We start from the raw sequence: 21,536 nt of genomic DNA on the forward strand, positions 1-21,536 counted from the left end.
TTGCCAGCAGGAAGCAGTTTCAGAAGCCAAGACCTTTGCCCCTTACCCCCCAAAAGAATTTGGGTCCCATTTGTTTGAAGAGGGAATGATAAGGGTGGGATATGGATTCCAAAAAGGAAAAACCCTGGACTTTTCCACACGGCCAAATCTCTGGCTTTTGCCTAAGGCTATAATCATATGAAGTGGCCTTTTATTATCGCCCTACATCCAATCTACCTCCAGGTGGCCCCTGGCCACTTCCCACCCTTAACCCTATCTAGACGTCATTCTCCCTGGGCCACATGGTCCAGGTCCCAGGGGTTCTGTTCACCCCAGCTTACTGGCCACACCCATCCAGATCTTCCTTAGATTCCCCCCACCCCTCCCCTCCAGTCACACTACACTACTTGGCCACTCCTAGATACTTCCCACATATAAAGTCCATCTTGTCTCCATTAAGGTGCTCAGATTCTTAAAATCTAGCCACTGCACAGATTCTTATAATATAGCTAATAAGGCGGATGTTCTAATAAACCTTGTCTTTGGCTGGAAAAAAAAAAAAGAAAAAAGAAATGCTTCCTAAAGCCCACTTGACTTCATTCTCCAGAATGTCTAGCTCTAGATCAATAACCACACCATCATGGTTATTTGTGACATTAAGATCTTTCTTACATAGTTCTTTTGTGTATCCTTGCCACCTCTTCTTAATCTCTTCTGCTTCTGTTAAATCCCAGCCTTTTATCACACCCATTTTTGCATGAAACTTACCCTTGATATCTCTAAATTTTTGGAAGAAATTGCTGTCTTTCCCATTCTATTGTTTTCTTTGCACTGCTCACTTACCTTATCTCTCCTTGCTATTCTTTGGAGTCCCACATTCAGTTGTATATATCTTTCCCTTTTTTCTTTCCTTGGCTTTTGTAAGGCCTCAACAGACAGTCATTTTGCTTTCTTGCTCTTTTTTCTTCTTTTGGAATATTTTTTGTTGCTGCCTCCTATACAACATTGACAACCTCTGTCCACAGTTCTTTAGGCACTCTACCAGATCTAATCCTTAAATCTATTTATCACCTTCACTTCATACAGGATATTATTTAGATCACGTCTATGTGGTCTGATGGTTTTCACTACTTTCTTCAATTTAAGTCTTTATTTTGCAAATAGCTTAGCTTTCCTTATTACCAGAATAATGTTAGAAATAAAAAGGGCAATAGTCTTACACTCTTCTCTGTTCAGACTACATCTGGAATACTGTATTTAGGCTGATCGACATATTTTAAGGACAGCGACAAGCTAAAAAACTAGAGCATGTCCAAAGGAGGAAAATACTAAGTTGTCTTCAAGTATTCAAAGAGCAGTCATGAGGAGAAGAAATTAGGTTTGTCAACAAGAACTAGGAGAACTGGGTACATTTCAGAAAATTAGATTTTAACTTGATATAAGAATAAACTTATTAACAATTAGAATTGTCATGGGCTGGTTTGTAGAGTATTTACTTCCCTATCATTAGAGGTCTTCCAGAGAAGTTGCAGAGATATGCAAGTTAGTTAAGCCATAGCCACTAAGGCTGAGATTCTAAGATTCTATGAAATCTAGCTGGATAGCCCCAAAACGTGTGTAGTTCTCTGGGAAACATTAACAGGTTAAGTTTTAATAATTCTCTAGGCTGTACTGCTGCAACCCCTGTACCTTCCAATGGTAGATAATTCTTTATCTCAAAGACATGAAATTTCCATCTTCAATGTTTCATCTGTATAGAGTCAACAGTAAATCAAGAAGCACTTATTAAGCACTTACTATGTGCTAAGAAGTGCTAACTTTTGGGGATACAAAAAAGGGCAAAAACACAGTACTTGCCTTCAGAGAACTTACATTCTAACAAGGAAGACAATATGTAAATAACTAGGTACATACATGATATACATATAATGTAGATTGAAGGCACTCCTTGTGGGGAATGTTGAAGGACAGGGAAAAGCCTCCTAGAGTAGGGTGGATTTGACCTGAGGAAGGTCAGTGGATGGAAGAAAGTCAGAGACATTAATTAGCAGTGATGGGGCAGGGTACTCCAGGAGTTGGGGTCAACTTGAGCTTTTAAAAGCACAAAGATGGGAGATGGAGTGTTTGGAGAACAAGTAGGCCAGTGTATTTTGGAATATAGAATGCACGGAGGAGAATAAGGTATAAGAAGACTGAAAAGACAGGAAAAGACAAAGTTATAGAGAGTTTTAAAAGCTCAATAATTAAGGAATTTCAATTTGACTATGAGTGTAATTATAAGATGGGTCTGATGGGGTGCTTGGACCCCAATTTCTCCCTAGCCTCAGAAACACTATCCCTGACAGTTTCTCCCCAGCCCAAGGACACTGTGCCTAGCAATTACTCATGACTGGGCCCCAGCAAGACCCTTATCTCTTTCCCTGGTGCACTTCCAAACAGCACCGAAGGAATTATTAGTTTGAACTGGCTTTGTACTGGGTCATAAAGACATTCTTACCCACTACTCTACTACCGCCCTACCTCATTATCTACATCCTGAGCTTCTCATTATCTGCATTCTAGACATAAGACATATGTATACTCCCTGCATCTATCTTGTCAAACAAGACACTGATTGGTGGCAAACTGAACAACTCTCAGTTACCCTGTACTCTAGTTAACTTAGTGACATAGCAGGCCTAAAACCACACCTCCATGTGGCTCCCTCTTGTGGGCTTTTCCCAGTGAACTCTGGGTAAAACCCCTGTGCAGTAGGTACAAGAAGTGCATGTTCTTTTAAGAACTGACCACTCTTTAACCACTCCCTAATCCCACCCTGAATCACCTAGTTAGCATATTTGGCACATGTTTTATTGCATTTTATCCTTTATAAACTTTAACTGTCCCACTCTAAGATTGCAGGAATCCTTAAGAATCCTTGCCCACTGAAAAGCATAACAATAAACTTTGCCACCTTGACTTAAAGAATGCTTGAGTCTGTGAATTCATTCCAGACGACCCATCGTGTACTTCAGTCTTTGAGGGGTCACAACCTTTCAACCTCTCATACTGCTGTAACAGGTCAACATAATGTATTTTAAAAAGAGCCTCCATTTCCTTCAAGGAGCTCAACTGCTATCTCTTCCATGAAGACTTCCCTTTTCTTTGCATATTATAGTGTACTTCCCATCCTCAAATTTTCTTGGAGCATATATAGATCTCTCCTTTGCTTCCATCACACTTCTTCATATTATGCTTATTTGTGTATAAATCATTTATTAAAAGACTACAAGCTCCTTGAGGTCAGGGATTATGTAATTTTTTTCATTTTTACATCCTCAGAAGCTAGTGCATTTTTTTCCCTACAGAGAAAACACTGAATTAAACTGAATTCAAGATTCTGAGATGGTGATGCACTCACAAGACAAAGAGGCCAAGAGGGGGATTCTTTTTGCAAGGGCAGTGAGGAAAATTAGAGGACTAGTTTTATTTATGCTGAGACTGAGATGATAGTAGAAAATGTCAGTAGCCAGAAGGAAATAACTGACCTAAAGCTCAATGGAAAGTTCAGAACTGTAAATGTTAATTTAGGACTCATCAGCAAAAAGATTTTTTTGAGCAGAAACCATGAAAATGTATGTATTCTATCAAAAACAAAAAGTGGAAGGGAGTGGGGAGGGACAGAAAATAAACACTGGAGTCCTGGAGAATGTCCTCACTGTGGAATAAGGAACAGGACAGAGAGAAGAGTAGCCATCAAAGAAAACAACAACAAAAAAGTGTTTGAAGAGGTAGGAGAATAATAGTATAGTGTCAACTATGCCAATGGAAGAAAAATGGAGTGGATAGTCAAAAAGTATTAATACAGGCAAGAGCTCAAGGATCAAGACAAAGAAAACTACTACTGGATTTGTCAAGAAGAGGATCATTTTTGACCAGAGAAAAATCAGGGTCAATAAAAGAGCAGGAGATAGTTGAGAGGTTAAGGATAAAGCAGTGACAAACAAAGGAGGGCAGTTACATCATAATAATATCCTGTATCTGTAAAAGTAAAATCAACTTTCAAATGACTAGTAAATCTTAATATTTTTACATATGTGAAGAAATCCTATATGCCTCAGTAAAATTCTGGGGAATTAAGATGACTCAGTTATAACGAAACAGTGAGAATGAGCAGCTCACAGCACTGCCTTCCTAGTAAGTATAATACATCCAGTTAAATGGGAATGTAATAGAAAGAGCACTGAACTTCAAGTGTTCAACTTGGGGTCACAGTATCTGAGCTAGAATGCTGCTCTGCCACTAACTATCTGTGTGATCCCTGTACGTTCAATTAACTTCTGTTGGCTCTCAATTTCATCTATAAAATGAGGAGGGTTGGATTAAATGACCTTTAAGGTCCCTTGAAGATCTAAATCTATTATCCTATAATCCCTCTGACTAGACACTAGTTAATTTTTAAAATTCACATTAAGTAAAACTGCTTCTAATTATAATGGAACCATTATGCCACATACAAGGAATGTTACATTTTTAAAAAACAAAGCCTAAGATTACTCACAAAATACAAAACAAAAACCAAACAACCCTAACTCACTAATTCCTTGCCACAGGGAAAGGGTAAGTCAAACTGATAGAAAGGCTTTTATCTTCACATACCCTAATAAGTTTTCCCTCAGCCTTAGCCTATATTTTATAAAGAATGCCATTTGGATATGGTCTGGTCTCTTTATTTTCCTAGTAAACTAAAGTTTCCATAATAACTGGCATAATGACTTAAACAGATCTGCAATCTCATCAATCTGGAAGCTCCTTCAAATAACACAGGTAGGAACCCATCCATGCCTGTCCATCATATGCAACTCTTGTATGCATGATTATGTCAAAACAATCAAATTCTAAACATTTAGTGATAAAATCAAAGTTACTTAGCTACACAATTCACCATAAGAGTACTGAAAATGGAACTCTTAAAAGCAAACCCAAACTAACTTAATTAAAATCTTCGGAGTACAAGCATATGCTTATAATTAACAGCATCTGATATTTATATAGTGCTTTAAGCTTTACAAAGCATAGTATACACATTATCTCATTTAATCTTCACTTTATCTTCATTTAATCTTTAGGATCCCAATGAGGTAGGTACTCAATATTCGCACTGATTTGTTATCTCATGCATTTCCTTCCCTAAAATGCAGACAATGTGTAAGTTAAGCTCACACACCTCCTTCTCTAAGTTTACCACAAGGGGTAAATCCAGTGTTCTAAGGGCCTTTCTCACTTTCTCTGGACAAAAGTCCCCATTTTACAGATCAGGAAACTAGAGCTAAAAGATAGTGAGTGACTTATTTGTGGTCATATAGCTAGTAAGTGTTAGAGATGAAATTTGAACCCAGGCCTCTCTGACAGCAAGTCTAGCACTGTTTCTATTATGCCATAAGGCCTCTAAAATATTTTGTGTATTTTATGGTCTTAATTTTTCAAAAAACAGACATTTGTTATCCTAGATAATTCATCATGTATAGAAATATTTATGCATCTAAATTTATATTTAGCTTAATTTAAAAATGTATATTTCCTATTATATTCATTCATCTGGTAAATACTATTTTTTTCTCCCAAAATGACACTTGAGGCCACAAAATCATTGTCTTAATATCTTACTTAATATTTAACTTAACAAAAAATGCTTTCAAAGGTGCTGAAATAAAATATTTTAAAATGAGGATAAAGATATATATTACAGCACAAAATAAATTGGTCTAATTGCTCCTTTTTATGTTAGAAACTAAGTCTTGTTTGCTTTTTAAGATTCTTGGGCTTAAAACACTGGTGTACAACTAAGTACTAAAAGAACTGGGAAGAAACATTCAAAAATAACATTTTGTATAAAAATGCTATTAACTGTTCTAAAATGGTTTCTAAAGGATTCCAAAATGAAAAATATTTACAATAATTTCCATTTAAAAGCAACTTGTCTTAGCCAAGAATCCAGTTATTCCTATAATAATAAACTCCCCTAGATTTACTAGGACTTGGGATAAGGCATTACTTAAATATATTCAGCTTCAACCACATAGCCACACAGCCAAATACAGTTCTCAAAATACCTTCCAAGAGGAAAAACAGGTGGAGAAAGCAGGCTGCTGCCTGAGGCAGGTTAAAAATCTGCGGGGAAGGGGAGGGGGATCCATTAAAAAAATTGTATAGAAAAGTGTTTTTCCATATATACAAGATTTTTTTTAAAATTAAAAATCCATCAATCCAAGATATATAATATCTTTTTAACCTGGTGTTACCTATTTTGGAGTTTATTCAATCAGACATTTCTCATTTAAAAATTGATCTTTGGAAATGTTTGCCAGAAACTGACTTATATCAGATGAGGGGGCCTCACAGATCATTTAGTCTATTATGTTGCTGAAGCATGACTCTCAAGAATATCCCTAGAGTGATTACCCAGACTGCTTAAGGACCTTGGGTCACAAAAACCTACACCTACAGAAGCAGCTTTCTTTTTTCTTTCTTTTCTTTCCTTTCTTTCCTTTAAAACATTCCAATTCAATTCAACTTAGTTCCACAATCAGTTAAGTGACTGTCAACTATTCATGAGACCCCAGGCTGGGATACAAAGGTAGAAATGACAGTCCTTGTCCTCAAGGAGCTTTCATTCCACTGGGAGAAATGCTGTGCTATATATTATGTCATAGTCAACATTTACTAATCAACTTGCTTGTCACTGGAGGTAGACAAACAAAACTGTCCCAACCCTCAAGGGTAGCTTAGCTTCCTTCAGGGACAAAACACATACACAAATAAATACAAAGCAAATTCAAAATAATGCAAAGTAATTTCAAGAGAGAATGTTTTAATAATTGGAGGAATGAGGGAAAGAGCTGTATCTTGAAGGAAACTAGAGATTCTAGGGAGAAGAGGGAGGAGATTTCAGACATGTGGGGCCAACTGGGCAAAGGCCCAGAGTAAGGAGATAGGATAACACATAAAGAAAACAGCTGGTAGGCCATTTTGACTAGATTGAAGAATGTGTGAAGGGCAGTAATACTAAATAAAACAGTTAGCAAAGGAGAGGGCTATGGAACTACTAGGATAGAGCTATTTATATACCCATTCTAAATCTATAATCTGGTGCCTCCACTCCTGTGCCTTGCCCCTGCCCCCACTGCACCCCATCCCCAAAACAAAACATGACAACTGAGAGACAGAGCTCTACAACAGATGCCAAAAGCAGGAAAAGGCTTCTAACAATCTACCTGTATGACCTTGGGCAAATCATTTAACCTTCCTGGGCCTCAGCTTCCTTATCTGAAAAGTGAAGAGACTGGACCAGATGGCCTCTGAGGTCCCTTCCAGTTCTAGATCTATGATCCTATTGTCATCCAAGCTATTTTACTGCTCTCTTATGAGTCAGTCAACAAACATTAATTAAGTGCCAGCCACAGTCCTAAGTGCTGGAAATACAAAGAAAGACAGAAATATGGTCTCTGCCCTTAAGGAGTTCACATTCTAATGGAGAAAACAACATTTAAAGAACTAAATACATATAAGATAACATAAAGTGTAGAAGGAAGGCACAATATTATCAAAGGCTGTAGATAGGTTAAAAAGGATTGGCAACTGAGAAAAAGCCACCAGACTTAGCAATTAAGAATTTATTGGTAAACTCTGGAAGTGAAGTTTCAGTTGAATGATAAAGTCAGAAGCCAGACTGGAGAGGAGTTATAATTGAGTGAAAGCGAGAGCGGAAGTAGATACAGAGGAGAGGAAAGATAAAATTACTAGCAGGGATGATAGGCTCAAGTGAAGGTCTTTTAAGGATGGGGAAGAGTTAGTCAGGGGTGAAAACAACTGGAATAACTCCTGTGTTGAGTGGAAGAGCAAATCAATTAGGGACGTGTAAAATAACTGCCTTGCTGCAGTGGTTGAGACTCCGCAACAAACTTCTTTTGGACAAAGCATAATTTCACGACTTTCTCCAGCTTCATTCAGTAGCAAATGAACAGAAATGAAGGCAGAGAATGATGGGATCAACTCAAGGTTAGGATTTGGTGAAGCATGACTGGAGATAGGACAAAGAGGCATGGAATTCAAGCACAGAAGACAGTACAGAGCAAAGCTGATTTACAAACATCAAGACGGGCAAGAGGGCCAGCCAGTGTAGCAGTGACCACCTGCAAAAGAACTGACGGATAGAAGGTTTAGAAGACATAAGCAGAAAGAACAGGATTGGGGCTGTAAGACAGAAGAAAGGACAGAATGCTAAACGGTTATGATCAGATAAAGGAATTTCAGAGTTCATAAATATGAAAGTACAAAACTTGTTGGTGATGGTAAGAACAAGGGTATGATCATTTCTGAGTCTAACTGAAGTGCAGAGGAGTAAGTCACAGTAATTGATGGAATACGGAAATAAGAATTTAGAGTAGTTGAGGGAGTATCGATTTGTATGCTGAAATTTCCTAATTTGAGGGCAGAAGTTAAAGTGTAAAGACTAAGGAGCCTGAGGCTGAGGAATATAGAACAGTCACACAAGGAAAAGGGACTTCGTTAAATGCCTTGCTAAAATCCAGGTATATGTCTATTTAACTTATGTTACCTTGGCAATAAAGAAATGAGTTTAGAATAGCATTTACTGTTCTTCATGAACCCATATTGGCTGACAAGAGATCAGCCCTTTCTTTTCTAAGTTCTCATAAGTCACCCTTTAATAGCATATTCTAAAATTCTGTGAGGTATCAAAGTCAAACTCCTGGGTCTATAATTTGAAGAAACTAATTTTTTCTAAATTCTGAAAACTGGGACAACAGCAGTAGAAAGACCCACATCTTAGTGTCAGAGAGGTAGGCTCCAGTCCTAACTCTGCCAATACTACCAATATTGACCTATGGCAAATTGCTTCACTTCTCTGGTTGTCAGTTTCTTTTATAAAATGAGGGGCTGAATGAGATAGTTTCTGAGGCACAATGCAATTTCATCAAACATCCCAGAGAACTTCTGCCTACTTCTAGTCACAAGACAACTCTCTCCATGATTCCTCAATCATCACTTACAGCAGTTCGGTGATCATATCTGCAAACAGTTTTAACTTCCGGGGTTGCAATTCATCAAAGATAGGCGACTACTACTCCTTTAAGGCAGCTAGGTTCTCTGATCATCTACACATTATCTTAGATTTTAACTTCCTATTATTCGACTTTGTTTATCAACTTCCCATTATGCAAAGAAAACAGATATAACAAAACAGTCTCTTTTGCTTAAATGTTTTTCTTTGTTAAAAGAGAAGGCTCATGGGATGGGTTGTAGTGTATATATTTGATATTAAAAAAAAAGCATCTATAAAACATTTTTAAAAAAACACATAAAAATAACAAGTAATTCTACCTTTTCTCTACTGTCACTTAACCTGTTTGTCATTTGTAAATGAAAATAATATTGCCAGTATTTAACACTGTGGGCTACTGTGAAACTCAAATGAAGTTAATATATGTTTAGTGCTTCAATGCAAAGCGCTATGTAAATGTCACTTATTATTCTTTCTTTGGCCCAGAACATTTAAGGTTAAAAACCTTAAAATTAAAAATTTCAGTTTTTTTAAAGTTTAGAACTAGCTGGTTCGAGGCTTTATCTTTTATGACAAGTCTTATTGGCCATGTCACTCTTTTGTTTGTTCTCAGTTAAGCCAGTCAGCCTCTTTTGAGACTGCCCCCTTTTGTCCCTTGATAGTTCAGTGTATCTGATCTCTGTTATGAGTATTCCTTCCAGTGATACAGAGTGCAAGTCATCCACAACTACTTATCTTGTAAAAAAAAAAAGTCTTGTGTCGTCTAGTTTCTCCCACAAATCTTGAACTAGGAACCCATGCAACGTACTAGAAGCTTTCTTCTACATCTCTTGACAGCATGTAAGAGAAAATGGAACTAAGATTTCACTTTCATAAGATGACCATCCCACCTCCCTTTCCAATCATAGATTCTTGTACACAGTTCCTCCAGACAATTGGTCATTGCTAATAATACTTTGCAATATACTCACACTCAAAGACAGAGGACTAGACTTTCAGTAAAAAACAACAACAACAACAACAACAACATAGGTTTAGTACTGTCTCAGGTACATACCAGCTATGTGGCAATGGACAAGTAGCTTAACCTTGCAGAATCCAAGGCAACTCTCTAAGACATGTTGTAAGGATCTGTAACAGTGGAAGGAATTTTAATACCAGGAGTACCTCATACAATCACAGGTCCAAACAAAAAATAAAAATACAGCTACAATATGTCTTGCCATTGCCATATGCCACTGCCACATAGTGATCTATAATTAATTCTTTGGAGACTGTAGTATTCACGACTTAAACATATATAGCAATACCTCAATGGAATAATTTTAAACTGTTTTACTAAAATTTTATCCTGATAGTTTCTCATTCCTTTTGATCTGACTTCCTTTTTAAAAATCTCAGATCAGCAGATCGTATCTGTATTTTCTCTATATTTCATGAAACTCTTAAGCTCTGGAAGATATATCAACCTATGCCTTGCATACTACATTCCTTATCTACTCATTCTTAACATGGCATTATCACTTTCTCTCTCAAGGTTCCTCCTCACAATTTCCAAGTTAGAAAGGTTCTCGAAGGCCTTCTGGTATAACCCATACCTGAAAAATCCTCTCTATAATATAACTGAACAAGTGAAAAACCTAAAATGATTAACAAATTAAAGAGAGAAGTACCTAATATACTCAGATTTTCTTTTAAGGAACCATTCAGAGTTAGATTCTAGTTCATGAAAAAGGACACAATTCCACAACCCTGAAAATGATATGCCTGTGACACAAATCATGTGACTAGGCAAATCATTTAGTCTCTGTGTTATAAGCAAATCTATAAGACAGAAAGTGGCAGAGAAGGTGGTAACCAGTAGTGGTAGACAGCATGTCTCACCTTGGAGTTCCCTGTATCAATACAAACCCACAGGTCCAGTCTCTACCCCTACCACACATAAAAGCTTGTCTACAAATGAAAAATTAGTCAAGTACCTTAAAATAAATGTTTCAATGATAATATCCATCACGGTTGGGTTTTAACACTGTCAGGGGAACAACTGATGTGGTTGCAAAGTGCACCGAGCAAATGTTTCTTTAATTTTGTTAAAAATAAAAAATAAAGTTATAAAATCTTATTTTAGCTACTCATTTTCTCATTATCAAGGGAAAGTTTTAAGAAAAATGTACAGCTACTCAAATATAATTTCAAATAAACAATTTATATTCTAAATATTCTGTGAAGATGCAGGACCTCCATAACTAACAGGAAAATGCAGTTTCAAAAGTTGAGTGAAACAGGTAAAAATATATTACCTTTTCTCTCCAATTCTTTTTAAATATATAACTGCATTATAGGATGGATGCTCAATGAATAATGCATAGTTTTAATTATGCTTATAATAGGTCAAAAATGATTTAAATATACCACATCTACTGAAATATAACTATGCCTACAGAAGTACTTCTCAAAGGATAGACCAAAATTCTGGTTGAAAAAGATCCTCAGGTTGTCCTCTTTTAAAATGACAGTTATCTATATTTTTGTTTCTGTAATGAATTCCTGGTCAGCTTATGATTATAATGACTGGGAATCACTTCAATCACTACGATCACTGGTGTTTTGAAATCTAGAAAAATTCAACAAAATAACACTTAGATGATCCATAGGGTCCTAAGAATTTACACAACAATATAAATGAAGTTACCACGAGATATGGCAAAAAGTATTCAAAAGAACAGATGTAAATGATCAACCAATACTTAATTTGTGAATTCAGTGATTGGTAGGCAAGTTCCTTCCAATGATGCAGATGTCTGCTTATACTGAATAACTCTTCCAGGCCCTTCTATAAACTTGCTATGGCAGGTCCCACCCAACAAGCTAGAGGCCTTCCTTGCTTTTTCTCACATAGAGGGGATGCTAGTGGAGCACTCAAGATATCCACTTGTCATCCCTTGCTTTTGCCAAATTACTAGACCATCTTCTCTTCCTATCATACATTTTCTTCTTGACATCATTTAATCCTGTTCTCTCCAAAGTTCTAAATTAGTTATATGCTATAGTCTGCTCCACTTGGCACGTATCTTTTTACTGCCTTCTGTGTATTATTCATTTTCAATTCCTTGAAGACTGTTCGAGTTGTGTCTCACAATCATACCATATCAATGTCAGTATTAAAAAGATGTACTTTTGATTTCAGGAGAAGTTTGGAATCATTTAGGGAGCTCTTCAAATTCCTGAAGGCAATCTAGCCCTCTTATTTATTTCTGGGTCCAATCTGTCCATTTAAGCTGTCTCAGATACCCATATTGACGGACAAGTTCTACAGAATGGCATAATCTGAACAACAGAAATTTTTCATCCATTTAGTCTTTTCTATGTGGATGGTCAAGCCAAATTCTTCAATGATTCTAAATCTCTTTCAGGAGGCTCTACAATGTTCTAGAGCTTCAGGTAAACATCATGTCATTCAATTGCTGATCCACAATTATTTATTAAGCACCTACTTATGTTCTAGGTACTATGCTAGGTGCTGGGCATACAAAAAGAAAAATAATCTCTACTTTCAAAGAGTTTACATTCTCATGGGATAGCCAAGTACATGTATAAATGTATGCAGAACAAATAAAAATAATACAAAAAAATATATAAAGTATTTAAATACAAGATAGTCTGGGATTGGGAACAAGCATCCAAAACAAAATCTATGTTGAGTGGCATCTAGAGGACCCTTAAAATTTGATTCTGTGCTTGATCTTTTCCATCACAGTGCCAAATATCTTTGGTGAACATACATCTCCCAACTGTATGCTTCACCTGATACTTATGATTAGCGAGTCACTGAACAGGGTTACTTCTGTTACGTATTTCAAGAATTTTTGAATGATTCTGAGGTATGAATGGCAAATATTTTACTGGATGAGACGCTTTGAAGGTGGTGTTTACTGAAACAAATGCTTTTTTCATAATCAAACAATAAATATAGTGCAGTCTTCTACACTGCTGTAGTGGTCCGCTGTAGAATATCAGTTACAAAAGCCTGCCTTGTTCCTTCCCAACACCTCCAGATGTCATTGATGCCTAGATGAATCTCTAAGATTCTCTATAGATAAAAGTAGGCTTTGTAGTTGTTGTTCTCTCAGCTGCCTTTTTTCAGTATTAATGAGGTCAGGTTTCCCCCCCACATCTTTCTCTTCCTGTCAACATTCTCACGATGCTGTCACATTCAGCACAGGTCTCCTTTATAGACACTGGGTCTAATGGAGCTGCTTTCCTCATCTTGTTTAATGTAAATTTCACCTTTCCTATAAACATATAGGAGGCTGTCATGTTAGAATCCAAATGTTAAGATTTTATTATCCTGTTTGTTATAAAAATCCTTACAGGTTTCCAATTTTATACTTGTCCTGCTTCCATTGTCATAATTAAATACCCTCAGGATGACTGTGCTTAGCCAGATCTCTAGAAAAATTCTGTTAACCAATTTTAAATTTCCCACCCTCACTGCTTCTCCCAGCTTTGTGAGGCAATATTGCTCATAATCCATCATCATTGGTGAGACTTTACAAACAAGTTTATATTCTTAATTACAGTAGCCTTTGGCTACATTTTCTCTCCAGCTGGCAAGTATGCCAAATGTTTGCTGAGGAACTTTTTTAATGTCTTGTTTGGGTTCTTTTTGGTTCCCTTGTGATACCAATTAACATCAAACTGTATAAAATGATCATAATTGGTGTTGAGGCCATTCTATTGTCTATTACTCATTTTTATTATCAATTATTTACTTTAATACTTCAAGATTAAACTGTTTCAACTATATGTCATATATTTTTCTCAGAATTATTTTTTCTTCTATATTCTTTACCAATTCTGATCTTTGCTGACAATGTGGTTGTCTATATGTAGACAAGCTGATTCAGGAACGACTCAAATATCAACAAGTCTTTCTGTTTGTTAAAATATAGGAAATTTCATTTCTTGGGATGTGATTTGGTACTTGTCAATTTTTTCTCAAAGAAAAAATATTCATGATATAAGGGCATGTCTACAAGTTTTTGTTCTTTGTCCTTCCTGAACCATGGTCAACAACCACATAAAAATGCTTAATTAATAAGAGATGTATAAAGTAAAACAACTCTGAGGTTTTACCCACACCTCTCAAAGTAGTAAAATGATTTCAGATGGAGAAACAGACAAATTTGGATTATCTATAATACTATATTTAGATGAATCTCTGATTTCATATTTTAATTCTCAAAGAGTTCACTATTTAGGTAACTGAAATTAGTTCACTGAACTAAATGTCAAAGTCTATACACATAATACAATACTAGGAGGATAGCTGAGATATAGTAAAAAACAGACTGAACCATGAGTCAAAAGACCAGAATTTTAGGCACAGCTGTGAGACTTCACCTTTCTGAGCATCAGTTTTTTCATCTGTAAAACGAAAATTCACCTTATCTCTTAGCATCCCTAGCTCCATTCAAGATCAGCTCAATGGTCCCTTCTGCAGAAGACTTGTCTTAATCCTTTCAGTCTTGAATGCTCCCTGCCTCCAAGGAAATTCCTTTGAATATACTATCTACATGCTTTGTACTTATCAGTGTATCCATTTCTCCTTTGGAGATAATTTCCTTAAAGAGGAGAATTGTCTTAATCTTGTCTAATTTAGTCCCCCAGCACCTAGTATAGTGTCTTGTATATAGCAGACTCTTGGTGCCTTTTAATCCTAAATATTATGATTCTTAATCTTTCGACAATTATTTTTTATTTACAAGCCTATCTGAAGTCACAGGTAACAAGGCCGAGTTTCTTCTTGGTTTCGGGATTCAATAAAAACCAGGGTCACTTTCAATAAAAACTACTTACTTAGTTTAGACCTAATAACCAAATTCAGATGCTTTTAATCTTTTGTCATTGGAGTAAAACTGTAAAAGAAGTGATTCGCTAATTATTTTATGCCTAATATTTTTACACCCGTCATTTTCTGACATGTCATCTCTCCCATTGACCCCAGTTACCCTATATGTTCAGTATCTTCTAGAACATGGTCTAACAGTCTTGCTCTTTAGGTGGCCCTGAAGTCTTACTAATGAAAAGTGAGGGTGGAGAGCCAAGAAAGAAAAAGGAAAAACATAAGGAGACTTGTCTTGGGCAAAGATCTTGGTTTTATTCATTTCTGTATAACCTAAATTGCCTTGAACATAACAGACAGTCACTAAGTATTTGCTGAATAGCAATCGTAAATGATGTAGTTTTCAAAAAGTTAAAGCAAAAAAAATATTAAATTTTTAATCTTTTAAGTATAAAAATCTAATTATTTGCAAGGTAAGCAGAATGACTTGAATATTTTTGACATTAAAAATAATTCATATTTTTTTTAAAGATGAGGCTACGGCCACTCAATGAATAATTTAATTCTAATTTTTGGTCAGTATTTATTATTATTCATATTGAGGGAAAAAATGGTTCTAATTATCATAGCTTAAATGAAAAGCATTTTTTTAAAAAAGTAAAAATATGTAACCCCTATTAATGATTTGATAAATCATGAAAATATCTTCATGAATCCAAATTGGAATCTTTACCTGTTTGGATAGAGTCTACATTTTAGATAGTTCAGAGGCACACATCTGAAAGTAGCTCCTATTTAAAAATAGTATGTATACAAAAAGTCTCTAAAGTGGCCATGAATGTGCTGAATTACAGCATATAGCTGTATCAAAATTTTCTTTGTCAGTTTACTCTGAGAAAAAAGAAAAACATTAACAAAAAGGGGAATATTTTTAGCTAAGTATTCAAGTTTCATTTTGTTAGCGGTTAACACAACACTATAAAAGAACTAGCTGGTATTTGTCAATGTGTTCTTACATACTACATTAAATTTTAAAACAAAATTTAAAGTCCATATATTCAATTAACTCTACCAAACCTTTAAGTTTTAACAGAAATATTTTAGATTTAGTATAGTGCCTTGTATACAGTAGGTGCTTAATGTCTGTTAAATTGTTAATATGAATAGTATAAAATAACTTTTTAAAAAAACTCCCAAAACTGCATACATGATAACTTATATTTCAGTTGCATTTTAAGTTCCAAACATAATTCCATAGAGCTTTGGATATTTTCCCCTGCAAATACACTGAACAGTTCAACGACCTTTTCTCAATACTTCATAAAGAATCCAGCAATTTTATCAGCAATCCAATTTAGTAAAATGAGCACCAGACCAGCAGTCAGAAGACCTGGATTCATTCACCCACCTGAGTGAAAGTGAACACACTATCTAACCTGTCTCCTCATCTTTGTAAAAATCAAACAAAAAAACCAACAGACTAGATAATTTCTAACGTCCCCTATTGTCAGAGATGCTACTAATGATTTTTAATGAAACCTAAGCAGAGAAACTTGGCCAAGAAATGCTGATATGACACAAGTCCATTACAAATGAGAATTACAAATAGAAAGCTCTAAGAAGTCTTATATTCACTAAATCCAGTTATCCAAAAAGACTTGACACAGGCATCGAAAAACAATTAAAAGTTTTCTTAAAAGCATGACCTTAATATTTTCTCTGGTAATCTATTACTTTAAATTCTCTCTGTTGCAAATGAAAACCAAGCAGACTATTATTGACTACACAGTTAATTCCAGATTTTTTTTAAATGGCTTTTGCTGGATTTGGAGTCAGAGTTCTGCCACTTACTACTTGTGTGTAATTCTCCCTTGGTCTCAGTTTGCTTATCTGTAAAATAAAGGGTGACCTTTGACATCCCTTCCTGCTCTAAATCTATATTCATACTACCCTGATTCCTGACAAGTTCTATCAGCCATTATACTTAAAGAGTACAGATACAGAAAGTTGGAAAAACTGGGGGCAAGACCTCCCTTCTACTAATGACAGCCCACTAGAGAAGCATTCAGATGAAAGGGCCTTATCTGAATACCAGTTAAGGTCCTGATTAATGTTTACCTGGCAAAAGCACTGGTTCCAGCTTTTTAATCTTGGGCTCAGGATTCCTCTTATCTTCATCCTGAAACACATTAGAGAAACTTTAAATTTTAAGAATTTCTTGTACTTTTTTAAAGTTGTTAAAATTTTTAATTCAAAACTTTGATTTAAAGTTTCTTTTCTTATTTAGTATGAGAAACTTAAGCAAATTTTCCAAATTCATTGGTCACTAATGCCTAAGGCCCATCGGTTGATTAAAAACCCTTAACTTCTTTCACCTTTTAGTGAGTTTTTCCTAGACAAGGGTTCTTAAATCTGCGATTTAATGAATTTAGTTTGTTTAGAATATTTCAATAACTGCCTTTCACTCTAACTGGCTTGCTTTGTATTTTATTTCAAGTCTAGAAAAACACTCTGAGAAGGGGGTCCATAAGCTTCACCAGTCTGCCAAAAGGGTCTGTGATACGTACCAAAAAAAGGTGAAGAATTCTTGCTAGATAGATCCCAAAATTTAAAGTCTGAGAGAAACCTTCCCAACCGCCTGCCTGCCTTCTACTACTACAGTTGCTGTTATTATTCTTTACCCTTTCTAACGTAACCTTTGCTCTCGGGCGGCTGCAGCAGGGCATTTGGAGGGCCAATGACCAAGCTGCGATGGCCCCGGCAGGGGGGCAGCGACGTGAGTGGGTTTACACAGAGTCCGAGCAGCGATTTCCACGCTAAGGAAAGAGCGGTGTTATGGACGCCGACGAGAGCTCGTTGCCCGGGCAGAGGAGTTTTAAAAGTTTCCCCGGGACTGGCTGGGGGTGGGAGAGTTCCTCCGATCCGGACCCGGTTGGTGGTTTGGGGGGTCGGGAACTCGAACCTGAGTGGGGATGTTGGGCGGGGGCTGTGTGCGAGGGTGGTGAGGCTCCCACCACAGGAAGGAAGAAGCCTCCTCGTGGGGTGGCTCCGCGAGTGGGACACGGGACTCGTCGGCTGCCTGCTCCCCACCTGGGAGACGCGAAGCCTGCACCACTGGAGTCAAAGGGGGAAAAGTCTCGACCCTCCCCAGAAGCCCCACGCGAGCCCAACACTTTGAGGTGGGGGGAGGGGAGCCCCCTCCTCCTCCCCCTCCCCCGGTCCTGGAGCTGGTCGTCGGCTGGGGGAGGGGAGGCTGTTTACCTGAGGTGGCGGCGCCGGCGGCAGGAGGTAGGATCTGAAGGTGGGTCGGGGCGGCTTGGAGAACATGGTGCCCCCCACGGCTGCTTCCTTCCTTCCCACCCTTTCTCAGCAGGGGTGGTGGGGTGACCCACCCCGGTGGGGGGCGGGGGGCAGCGGCGCAAGCAGGGTTGCCCTTCCTTCCCCAGCCACGGCCACGGAGTTTCCCCGAGGAGTCGCCCAGGCCGTCTGGGTCTGCGGCCGGCCCCCCACCCCCCACTGGGCGGGCGGAGACAGGAGTGCCCGGAGCGGGGAGGAGGAGGAGGAGGAGGAGGAGCCGCGGGGGCCGAGCCAGGCGTGACGCGGCCCCTTGAGTTCCCAGCCCCCGGAAGGGACCTCCCCGCCTCTGCCCCCGCCCCACCCCGCGGGAGGGGTGTTTTGGCGGGGGAAGAGGGCGGAGGTAAAGGTGGAGGTGTGGAGGTGGAGTCGCCCGCTTGCGCGCGCACCGCTGCTCTGAGGGGGAGGCTCGCGACTCTGTGCAGCCGTCAGCCCCACAACACGAGGTCCTCCCCCGTGCTGCCGGGGTGCCCCCCTGGGGCGCGGGGAGCGGCGGCCATGTTGAGCAAGGAGACCCGGGGAGCGGGCTTCTACGGCGGCACACAGGGGCCAAACGGCCCCAGCTGCCCTGGAGGGAGCTCGGAGGTGGTGGCGTCCAGAGCGCTAGCTAGATGCCTTGGTCCATGCCGGCCTCCTCTCGCTCCCGTCCCTTCCTTCCCTTGGACAGCTCCCTCCACTCATGCCTGTTAGTCATCAGACTTCAGGGATTCGTTATTTCCATAAGGGATCTGAAAGCCCCGGATTCCCTCTTGGGGCCCGAGGGAGCTGTGGGACGACCGTCACTCTCTGTCCTTAGGGCGGGGAGGTGGGACGTGGGCCAGGCCCGGGCCGCACCCGCTGGTCAGCACTTCTCCGTGAGCCCAGAAAAGTACTCTTGAGGCGTAATCATCGTCTCTGCGTCCGAGGCTGATTTCGGGACACAGTTAATCCTCCTGACTCTTGGTTGCAAATCAAGTCAACAAGCTTTTGTGAATGAATGAAGCTTTTATTAAGCCCTTAATACTGTGCCTGGAATGTTGTAGGAGCTCCGTAAATATCTGTTCGGGTCTCCTCTTTCTTCTTCCTGTGTGCAAAGTACTGGGGAGACAAATGGAAAAGTAGCCCCTTCTCTCAAGAAGCTCACATCCTATGGAAGTCGAATGGAAAAACCCACTGGTACCTGGGAATTAATGGTGCTTATTAATTTATTGGCGAGAGAAAGCATTAGTGACACCTGAACTGGGCCAGAGAGGCAGAAATGAGGGAGCCCGTTCCAGGTGTGTGCAGGGCACAGCCTGTGGCTTTCTCAAAGAAACGAGTGGGATTTGGGAGGGTACCTTGTAGCAAGGCTGGCATGGCCTGGGTGTAGATGAGGGCTCAAGGCCGCAGGCAGTGCAGAGCCCAAGCATAGTCTAGGGTGGTCAGTTTTGGAGAGCGGAGCAGCAAGAGTGAGTGCCCGGGTGAAGATGAAGATGAAAGGATGTGGGGGAAGAGTCGAAGATGACTCCAAGGTTCTTAATCAGGGTGACTGTGAGAAGAGGGATGCCCTCTGCAGGCATAGAGAAACTTGGAGGACGAGCTAAAAGTTTAGGGACAAAGAGTTGTATTTTGCATACATTGAGTTTAAGCTGATGTTGGAACATAAAGTTGAATAATAGGATCAAAGATTTCTAGCTAAGAGAAATGGCTCAAAGTTTAAATGATGCAAAAACAGTGGTCCACAGATGAATTTTACTATTCACTTAGTGAATTCTTTACTGAATTGGCTCTGAGCTTATAAGACTCGAAACAATTCAGACTTCTCTTCTTGTATCCTTAATAATTCTCTTGCAAATAGGCTTAGACAAGATAGCCACTGAAGCGCTTCCCAACTATGAAATTCTATGGTTTAATAATAACAAATAACTGGAGCCTTTGGGTTTCATGTTGCAGGGTCTTCTCAGGAACAGTGCTATATGATTAGATCCCTTTTGTACTTTCAATAATAAAATCACTCACTTAGAATTTTCGGATATATTGAATGGTGTTATAATGAAGCTCTAATTTAGTATACCAAAAACCATAAATAATCAGGGTACAGCAGTGGTAACAGCTGTAAAATTAAAAACATCTAAAAGTTCACAGGAAGTCACGGAGTTCCTCTTTTTCTAATACTATCTTTTCTTGGCATCAGACCTCCAGAAAGCAAGGTATCTTGGCTGTCTGTAGTTTTTGGCCCCAGCAACTCAAACTTTTATGAAGATTTTTGATCTTGTTCTGCTGAAGATGTCATCCATCCTTTTAAAAATTTAGTTGCGTAGAGCAGAAGTGTCAAACTATGGGCCTGCAAAATTTCCAAGTCTAACCAGATTAAAATGTAACTGGGAAATGTTAAACAAAAATAGTTATTTTTGTTGTTGTTCAGTTAATGTCTAGTTCTTCCTGACCCCATTTGGGGTTTTCTTGGCTAAGATACTGGAGTGGTTTGCCATTTCCTTTTCTAGCTCATTTTACAGAAGAACTGAGGCAAAATAGGGTTAAGTGGCTTGTCTAGGATCACACAGCTAATAAGTGCCAAGTTTAAAGTTTTCAAGATTTATTCCTTACTTCAGGTCTGGTATTCTATCCACTGCGCCACCTAGCTGTCCCAGTACCACATAGATAATGTTAGTACTTGGTTTCTAAGAATGAGACCACAGGGATTTCTATTTGAGTGTGACACCAGTGTCTACAGTATTTAAGAACTGGTGGCATTTCCCCCCCACATTTAAATAGATATTCAACCAGTATTTCAAAATAAACCTACTTTTACCTAAATACCTGTTACAGATTTTGAATCTTCTTGGGGTTTATAGCTCTGTGTGATACAAAAGTTAAAAACTAAATTGTCCAGGTGTTTTATTTACATTTTATTTACACCAATATCCAATCCAATAAACCTAACAGTTGTTTTTCTTGGTTCTCATTCTCCCTGACCAATCTGTGGGTCTGAAAAGTTCCTTTCCTGGCTTCCAGTAGAGATGGTAAGCTCCTTGAGAGCAAGGGCTATTTGTCTTTGCATTCCCAGTGATCTTCCTACACAATCCTACATTTCCCATTTTTTAATAGACTGTCTCCCATGCCTGGAATGCTGTCCTTCACCTTCATCTCTTAGAAGTCTCTGGCTTCCTCTGGTTAAGTTTCTTGCCCAAGTTCGCAGTCAATGTGTGACAAGGGTAGGACTGGAACCAAGTTCATCCTGACTCCACTATGCCAAGCTGTCTCTTGCCTAACAAGATATACATATAGGTGCTTGAAAGGTAAATGGTAGTTGATTTTAATTCCATGCCAATTAATTCA

General features: G+C 38.6%; 1 protein-coding gene across 2 annotated transcripts in view; it reads right to left on the reverse strand.

Moving 5' to 3' along the window:
- The window catches only part of MTMR10 (myotubularin related protein 10), a 67,899-nt gene extending 49,451 nt beyond the window's left edge, over positions 1-18,448 (reverse strand). The window contains exons 1-2 of one of the 2 annotated variants that reach the window (XM_020968620.2): positions 18,147-18,448; positions 17,004-17,064 (exon numbers count right to left, since the gene is read on the reverse strand). In XM_020968620.2, the coding sequence (XP_020824279.1) occupies positions 17,004-17,064; positions 18,147-18,212 (127 nt within the window). In that variant the 5' untranslated portion in view covers positions 18,213-18,448. Of the gene's footprint in view, positions 1-17,003; positions 17,065-17,452; positions 17,627-18,146 lie in introns of those variants that run through there. The other variant, XM_078151181.1, reaches the window with a different exon arrangement.
- Between the last annotated feature and the right edge of the window lie 3,088 nt (positions 18,449-21,536).

The sequence above is a fragment of the Phascolarctos cinereus genome, unplaced genomic scaffold, assembly GCF_003287225.1.
Source record: "Phascolarctos cinereus isolate Bilbo 61053 unplaced genomic scaffold, phaCin_HiC Scaffold_3;HRSCAF=262, whole genome shotgun sequence".
Taxonomy (NCBI): domain Eukaryota; kingdom Metazoa; phylum Chordata; class Mammalia; order Diprotodontia; family Phascolarctidae; genus Phascolarctos; species Phascolarctos cinereus.